The 8,863-nt window shown below is 29.7% G+C and overlaps 1 protein-coding gene across 1 annotated transcript; it reads right to left on the bottom strand.

Moving 5' to 3' along the window:
• Positions 1-4,748: 4,748 nt before the first annotated feature.
• On the bottom strand, positions 4,749-6,770 carry LOC137820149 (wiskott-aldrich syndrome family protein, putative (DUF1118)). The gene is made up of 2 exons (XM_068624005.2): positions 6,432-6,770; positions 4,749-5,379 (listed from the first exon to the last, which is right to left on the bottom strand). Exons 1-2 carry the CDS (start codon positions 6,654-6,656, stop codon positions 4,957-4,959), a joined length of 648 nt encoding a protein of 215 aa, XP_068480106.1. The 5' UTR covers positions 6,657-6,770; the 3' UTR covers positions 4,749-4,956.
• Positions 6,771-8,863: the final 2,093 nt, after the last annotated feature.

Genomic DNA, 8,863 nt, shown 5'->3' with positions numbered 1-8,863 from the left:
GTGGGGGTGTATCTCATTTTCATAATTTACCTCTTCAGTTTTAAAGAAAAAAATTGGATAGAAAAAAAAAGGAATACAACAAGAAAAGCAAAGCAATAAAGAAAATAAGAGTGGATCCTTTAATACATAGGATTTAGTGTCTACTATATGAAAAAAAATTATATCTTGAAATAAAAAGAGGAGTTGAATTGTCATAATACTTACACTTGTTTTTAAACCTATCGTTCATTGATCCTTTGTTTTTCTATGGTTTTTAAGCCTATTTTCCCACTTTTACCTCCCTTTACCTTAGCCTCATTATATCCCTTATGAAGACCTCTTGATCTTTGATTGCATGTTTTTTCGATTGTTATGAATATTATAGTCTTTCTAAGCATATGGTAGTGTTTGTATGCATGAGTGTTGAGTGTAAATACAAACCCGAAACACTTGAGAGTTGGAGAGTGTCCAATGAAGTTCTGTCAATTTTGATTCAACTTTCAATTTCAATTACCTGCTTGTATATTAAAATATAGGAATTTTCATTCACATTTTTCTTGATTCCTTTATTTCTTGAAATTATATCATGTCTTTCATTATGAATTCTTAGAATTTTCTATTTGTTATTTGCATTGTTTTAATTTTCTTATTTTGTATCTCATTTTCATAATTTACCTCTTCAGTTTTAAAGAAAAAAATATGGATAGAAAAAAACGAATACGACAAGAAAAGAAAAGCAAAGCAAAATAAAGAAAATAAGAGTGAATCCTTTAATACATAGGATTTAGTGTCTACTATATGAAAAAAAAATTGTATCTTGAAATAAAAAAGAGGAGTTGAATTGTCATAATACTTACACTTGTTTTTAGACCTATTGTCCATTGCTCCTTTGTTTTTCTATGGTTTTTAAGCCTATTTTCCCACTTTTATCTCCCTTTACCTTAGCCTCATTATATCCCTTATGAAGACCTCTTGATCTTTGATTGCATGTTTTTTCGATTGTTATGAATATTAGAGTCTTTCTAAGCACCCTTATATTATGACGGGGAGTTGATGGATAAGCTCCAAAGACCCCAACAAAGAAACATGAGTATTGAACAATATAAATAACTAAAAGAAAAACTTATGATGAGGGATAGCATTAAGGAAGAACCACATATAACCATTACTAGGTTCCAAAGTGGCCTTTAACTATTAAATTAGGGATATGATTGAGTTGTTTCCATAAAATGATTTGAATGAATTAGTTCAACTATATGATGGTAGAACAAAAATTGAAAAGAAGGTCTACCTATTGGAATGACTACCCCACCACCTTTTACCCTAAGAAATAATATAAGAAGGAGGGATGAAGCTCACCTGGTGAAGATGAAACTCTAAATTTTGAAGATAAGTCATACCTTGTGAAGGAGACTCATTAATGGTAAGAAGACTTCTTGAAAGTCAATCCATAGAACTTGAATAGACTCAAAGTGAGTACCTATTCCACACCATATGTAAAGTCTTTGAAAACAATTGGTATTTAATTATGAATAATGACTCTTGTTGTAACTGTTGTAGTTCATGGTTGGTAGATAAGTTAGCCTTAACTACTACACCTCATCCAAAACCTTACAACGTTAATGGATAAGAGATGATGGTGGTATAGTAATTAATCAAAAAGTGAGTATCCCAATTTCAATAGACAATTATAAAAATGAAGTTTATGTAACATAGTCCCTATGGAAGTTGGACATATTTTACTCGGTAGGCCATGAAAATTTGATAAATAATTTATCCATGATGGCCTCATCAACAAAATAAGTTTCACTCATTAGGAAAGAAAAATAGTCTTGTATCCTCTCACACATAAACAGGTAAGAGAGGATCAAATAAAAATGAAATAAAAAAACTTGAAAATGAGGAAAGAGAGAGAGAGTATAAAGTAATATTATATAAAATCCAATATTATATTAATAGAAAAATAAGAAAACCAAAACAAAATATAAAGAATATATATATAAACCATCTTTAGGTTTCTTCGGTTTCTTCCCAACTTGCCTCTATTATTTCATTCTAATTGAGCTGTTAAATAAGACTTAGCACTTAGGTTTTAGTATATACACACCTCAAAACATCATATGAATGGCAAAAATTGAAAATTATAAAAGTTTAGCCATACACATATACAATTAATTACAAAAAAGACTTACATTATTCATTTAGCAGTTATCAGATAGGCTATTTCTATGAACACACATCCAAAATGTTCTTCTCTTTAGAGGGAAAAAGAAAGTGTAGGTACATGGGAAAGGGGTCTAGTGTGATCCATGATCTACAAAATAACACAATTATACCTTATCAGATTAAGAAACTATATATAAATATATATATATATATATATATATTAATATATATGTATATAAAATAATTAGGACAGAAAAAACAACAATGATCGTGGTCCAATAAAATGGCACGCAATTGGAAAAAATTGAAGCAAAGCTGAGGTCCAGTATGAATGAAGGTATTGAAGTATTGCCTTACACCTTTTGTCTCGTGATCATCTTAACCCTAGAATAGCAATCACTCAATGACATTTTATCAGACGTTTCTTTCACTATGCTAGCTAGCTGCATTCTTCTTAAAACATTATGAGCCACACACAGATAGATGCTTAATTAAAGCCATTTTCATCACTTACAACACCTTCTTTAATTCATGTCTAAACAAAACTACTCACTTGTTGCAATTCATAATCCAGCTATTTCATTCCCTAGTTGCTGCTATATTGTATACAAATGAATTTTGATGACTCATGCTGATAAGGTTCAATCCTGCAATTGTTTGAACTCAATTTCTTACGAAAACAATCCTTCCTATGTTTTATTTACTTTTGATTCAACCACATTATAAATTATAAAAGGATTTCTAATATAGATTGCGGTCTTCTCAAAAGTACTAAATTGAGGTGTTAATAACATTACAAGAAAATTATTAAATAAAAATTAATTTTAAAGATAAAAAAAAAATTAATCATTATATTGATTAAATTATATACTATTTTAGAGACTAAAAAAATTATTGGTGTCTAAAGTAGTTTCTAGATTTATCACAAAAAAAATCATGAAATAGAAATTAATTTTTAGTGACAAAAAATAATTAGTTTCTATTATAATTAAATAGTTTTTAAATTAGTATATAATTAGCAACTTTTTTTCTCAAAAATTAGTTTCTATTTTATATTTTTTTTAGTGTATAAAGTAATTTTTAAATTGGTATTGAATTAACTATCAATGTTTTAACTATTTATTTAAGAATTTAAAGTAGTCGATAACTAAAAGCTTAATTCCTAATCAAATATCAATTTAGAAATTTTATTGACAATAGAAACTATACCAATAATTTTTTAGTTTATAAAATAATATTTACTTTAATAAATATAATAATTAATTATTTTTTAATTTTAAAAATTGATTTTCAATTTACCTAGTTTCACATGTTATTATTTGTCTGCTGACATATTTTGTCACATGCTTCTCTTTTTGTATGCCTTTATTTTCCTTTCTATAATTTTTTAATGTGCTTTTATGAGAAAAAAATGGTTCCTTGTTTAACCATTTAAAAGATTACTCCTAAAGTCTCAACTATAATTTTAAATAGTTTAAAATATTTACTCTTACAAACTAGAATAATTTAAATAATATATTTTTAAATTTAAAAATATCTAAATATATCTACATTTATTTTATTTTATTTTATTTTCAAAATTTCAATTTCAATAACCAGAATTAATTCAATGGAATCACTCTTACATTGATTGTAGTTGAAATTTAAAAAAAAAATCATGTATTTAGTACCAAATATAAAATGAAAATTAATAACACTTACATAAGTCATGTAGTGTTCAACACTTGTAATAGAGTGTTCGTTTATTGTTTATTGGGTTGGGTAGGATTTGCACAAACCCATTACTCAACCCACTAAAAAATCGAGTTTGGTTGGATTGTGTTTCTACAATTTTTTATATTAAACCCAATGCATTTTTGAGTCATTTGGATGGGGTTGGATCAATTGTATCAAGATTTTGAAAAACTTTATTAAAAGTTAAACTTTAAGTATTAAACTAATTAAAAAATAACATAACTTTTACAAAGTTTAATTCAAGTCTTTAACTTTGTCAAGTTATAACAAGGTTAATTTCAAGATATAAAACAAAAACAAAACGTAATTTGTCCATAACACAAGTATAAAAGTGAGTTTGGAATTAGATTTCGAGTTATCCGTATTAAATTCATCACTCAACCTATAAAAAAGTGTGTTAGTTTAAGTTTGGTAGAGTTTGATCCAATTATGAATAAAACTCAACCCAATCTATTTGAATTGGATTGGTCAAGTTGGTCATTGGTAACCTAACCCAATGAAAACCACTAACTTATAAAGAGAGACTCTCCAATGTGACTGAATACAAATATTCACCGTGAAAAAATGAAGCACGAAGATGGAAGTGTTTGATGCTTGAGCAAGGGCCACTAATAAAAGTTGTCATCACTATAGAAGAGAGAAATTGCAAGAGAGCTTTATTTGGGTTGCAACTGCAATGAGGAAGACAAACCTATGTTAAAAGACTTTCTATGTTATAGTTATCAGTCGCATCATTCACAATTGGTAACTGCAACAGCACTGTTAAAAACATTATCATTATATTACAAGAAACGTTTATTCACATTAGGTGAAGTTGAAGATTGCACGACCCCATTTGATATAGTTAACAATATCTTGATTGATGCATGTTTCACACATTAACAAGTTATATATTCGTTGTAAAGTCCCAACACAGTCTTTCTCTTATACTCAAGACTATAAAACCCACAATTGATTATTATAAGTAAAGCAAAAATGCTTGTAAGAAGCACAGTGAAGGCAAAAAATAGTAGGGGAGAAAGCAAATTCTAATATCTTAGAATAAGATCTAAAGAGAAATTAAAAGTATCACGAAATTCATTTCAATTTCTGCAGGTTGGATACAAAATTTGATGCAGCAAAACCAGCAGAACCCCCAAGTACAGTGATCAAGGCAACTAGAACCTGCAACCCCACTTCACCGAGGTTGTCCTCAGGAACCAAGTATACAAACAAGGGTCCTAGGAGCAGCAACCCCAAGCTGAGGGTCAAGAGTGTCCCTGGAGTTCCAGGATCAGTGGCAGCAGATAGCACACCCAACTCTTCTGCCTTTGAGAGGAGTCCCAACCTCTCTATTGCTGAGAGGGAGAACCCAAACTTCTCTGCTGCAGATAGCAACCCTGCTTTCTCTGCTTTGCTCAACAGCTTCAGTTGCTCCATCCTTGTCAGAAGCTTTATGGGAGGATTGGCTGTCACAGGACTGCTCCTAGGTTGCTCTCCAAGTGGGAACACGGTTGAATTCTGCAGTGTGCACTTGGCTCAGTTATTTATTATTCTAGTGAAACATTGCATAATCAGATAGCAAAAAGAAAACATGTTTTCAGGTATTTCACCTGGTGTTCCTTCCTACATTGGAAAGTATCATGAAGTATTTGACTTCTCTAGCAAGCATTTTACTTTAGAGGATTAAGTAACAAATCTCAATTGTTAACAAGAAGATCATATTATATGTGCATGCATAACAAATTATGAATATATAAACTTTTCCTTCAACAATTAAGATTTGTCATTATCCTCTCTATCTAGTGAACTACATAACTTCAAAGTGTCAAATCATTTGTGAACAAGTCTAATAGTGTTTTAAGAGCTAATAACCATTACAATTTCTAAAGCAAGTTTTGGTTCACAGGAAAGTGGTTAACTAAACCTCTGGATATAGGTCTCACTCTTCAAAGCAAACCAGCAAAAATAATCATTGTTAAGCAAGTTTATACATATATATAGGAGGATGATACATAAACACTTCATCTTCCACTAAACACTCAGCCAACATTAATGATGTGATATTTTTATTTCAAAATACAAAATACTCTGAAATGAAAAAACTAAATAAGTAAAAATACCATTATTCTATTAAGTGTCTCAGGGATATAAAAAGATTGAAGGGTGTTCATTCATGCAATGTTTTCCTATACACATATATAGATATAGAGACACATTAAAAACTAGAACCATTACAATGTCATTTTCGGCTCAAATCAAGCAATCCAGAGCATTCTTTTATTTCATTTCTTGGTGATCAAATTGAAACATTACAGACAGGTTTCAGTTTTACAAATCATTTGAACAAAAAGAATCATTGAGTGAGGAACTTTGGTACATGTATATATAGACATGTAATTACACTGACCTACCAAATACTACAAGCCAATAACTTTTTCTTTCTAATTTTTGGTTCAAAAACATGTAAATTCACAGTACCCTTTTGGTTCCCTCAGTAGTAAAATAAAAGACATGACAGCCACTCTTGATACAACACCATTGGAACACAAAAGATTTTGCCTTTCACTGACCTTTCTAGAGCCCACAGTTTTAGAGACTGAGGAAAGTGGCTTGGGAGTTGCCATGGACTTGACAAGCATTGGAGAGAAAGTAGCAGGTTTTTGTGAAAAGGCAGGAGAGGAAGAGAAGATGAAGGGTAATCCTAAGCTGATTTTGCAAATGGTTGCTGAGGCCTCCATAACCATAAACTTCTTTATCGTTATTGCTTGGTTGAGATGAACAAACAAAGCTCTCATAAGCACTGTGTGGATGAAGATGATGCATAACCAAGATTACTCATTGGTTTTCCTTTGCTTCCATGTCCACGTGTCATGCACTGGTTGGTGTTCACTTCTCACTCCTTCTACTCCACCGAAAATGTTTTGCTTTTCATTATTTCTTAGCAACGATAAACTATGTTTAACACAGCACTGTACCCAAAAATTATCTTTCTGCTTGGTCGAAAAAAATTGGATTAAATATGTTTTAATTTCTTATATTTTTAGGTAAAATTAGTTTTTGTTTTTAATTTAAAATTTTTAAATATTTTTTATGTTTATAGTAAAAAAAATATTGAAATGAAACTTTTATGTAATAGACGACTTTTAATATTATAACATTATAATATATATAAATTCTTTAATACAAGTACTTAACTCTAAGGTACCATATCTACCCTTTGAATTAGGATAAAAAAACAAAGTTTGATGTAGAAAAAAAATCAATATTGATATAATACAATGACCGAAATACATATTAAACCTAAGAAAAAGTAAGGTATCTGATTTACCTTGAATTCCTTACTATGTTCAACTTTTTTGGATAAAAATATTCACATATATAATTTAGACTTAAAAATACTATTTTCAATTAAATACTAGCGTATTGTTTAAAATTTAAAACTCAAATGTATTTTTTTTATATCAATAATTTATATATATATATATGATTTAGACTATATTTTAAAATAAAATTGTCGCTTAAACAAAACTTTGATATCAAAATAGATACTATTCTCTCTTTTCTTGTCTACGTTTTCTACTTGGTAAAACGAAAAGATTGGCATATAAAAAATCATTTATCCTAAGATTCCATTTTTATCTATTAATTGATCAACTAATTTTACATCATAACACAAATAAATTCATCATCATCAATTAATTATCCTAAGTACACTGGTATATGAATCAAAGCTATACTTTTTTTCTTGTCTATCTGTTCAACAACAATGACAGAATTAAGATGTCCTTATGTTTTGGCACTATATGGACTTAATGGGTATGGGCTTTTGTTGCACAGTCACTGTTTTTTTGGGCTTCTTGTTTTTTTGGATTCGTTATATTCACTTAAGGCGGATTCTCTCTACACTTCCAACATTTCTCTTAGCACCTCCACAGAAAATGTGAAACGTCATTTATGTTCTTGTTTAACAAAGTTTAAAATCCTAATTTTCTCAAAACCTCACATCCTCCCTTAACCATTCTTTCTCAAAATCAGCGCACTTCTTTACCTCCTTTTTTCTTTAGCAGCAACACCTTTAGTTTTTCAACAGGAGTGAATTTGAGAGAGGATTTGAGCGCAGTCAAGATAGGGTTGAAGAGAGCATTTACATGAGAGTAAGTTAACTTTTGTTTTTAAATCCCATTTTTGTACCTTGTTTTGCACCACCATTTTTAAATCTTATGTAAAAATAAAAAATTGTGTTGTGTTAAATCATGATTATATAAACTTGAAATATAACATTGTTGAGGAACATACAATTTGCATAATTCAATATGCATTTTCTCTAAACAAACTGAATTGTACACCTCATTTTTTGAAACAAATATCATATTGGTCCATTTAGTATATAAAACTGGATCCAATATTGTATACCAAATAGCACAATTTGGTATGTAAATTTACAACATATACCAGATTGGTCCATTCAGTATACAATATCATATTCGATTTTGTATACCGTATGAACCAATCCAATATGTGTTTCAAAAAATAAGGTGTACCAGCGTCTACCATATGGTATACAACAACAAAATGAAAATAAAAAAGAACAGAAACAATTAACTCACCTTCACCTCCGATAGTACCTCTGACAACCACTTACAAACATCATTGAATCAAAACCTTCAAGAACAACTCCTCCACTTAATTAAAACCCTATATATAGGGTCTATCATTTCAAAATTTTATGGAGGTGCACAAAGAAATTATTGAGGTACAAAACAAGGAGAACTTGCCTTCTCTTAGGCTTTGTTTGGATTAGAGGGTGTGGGGGAGTGGAAGTGTGAAGAAAGTTGAGGTTGTTTGGATTGGGGTATGTTAGAGTGGATGTGGGAGGAAAGTTTATTGAAGTATGTGAGTGATGTGATGGTTGCGAGTGTATTTTGAATTATTTTTAATGTTGTAAATTATAAGATTACAAATTTATCCTTATGTATATAAAAAAGAAAAAAAAATTTGTGTA

This window comes from Phaseolus vulgaris, chromosome 9, assembly GCF_051622355.1.
Source record: "Phaseolus vulgaris cultivar YP4 chromosome 9, ASM5162235v1, whole genome shotgun sequence".
Taxonomy (NCBI): Eukaryota; Viridiplantae; Streptophyta; class Magnoliopsida; order Fabales; family Fabaceae; genus Phaseolus; species Phaseolus vulgaris.
The sequence above is the reverse complement of the archived record's forward strand: the minus strand, read 5'-3'. Positions and strand labels throughout refer to the sequence as shown.

Excerpts from the sequence above, each read along its gene's own strand:
- LOC137820149 (XM_068624005.2), bottom strand. The coding sequence starts at position 6,656 with ATGAGAGCTTTGTTTGTTCATCTCAACCAAGCAATAACGATAAAGAAG. Across the intron at positions 5,380-6,431 it reads AAACTGTGGGCTCTAGAAAG|AATTCAACCGTGTTCCCACT; the intron begins GTCAGTGAAAGG and ends TGCACACTGCAG.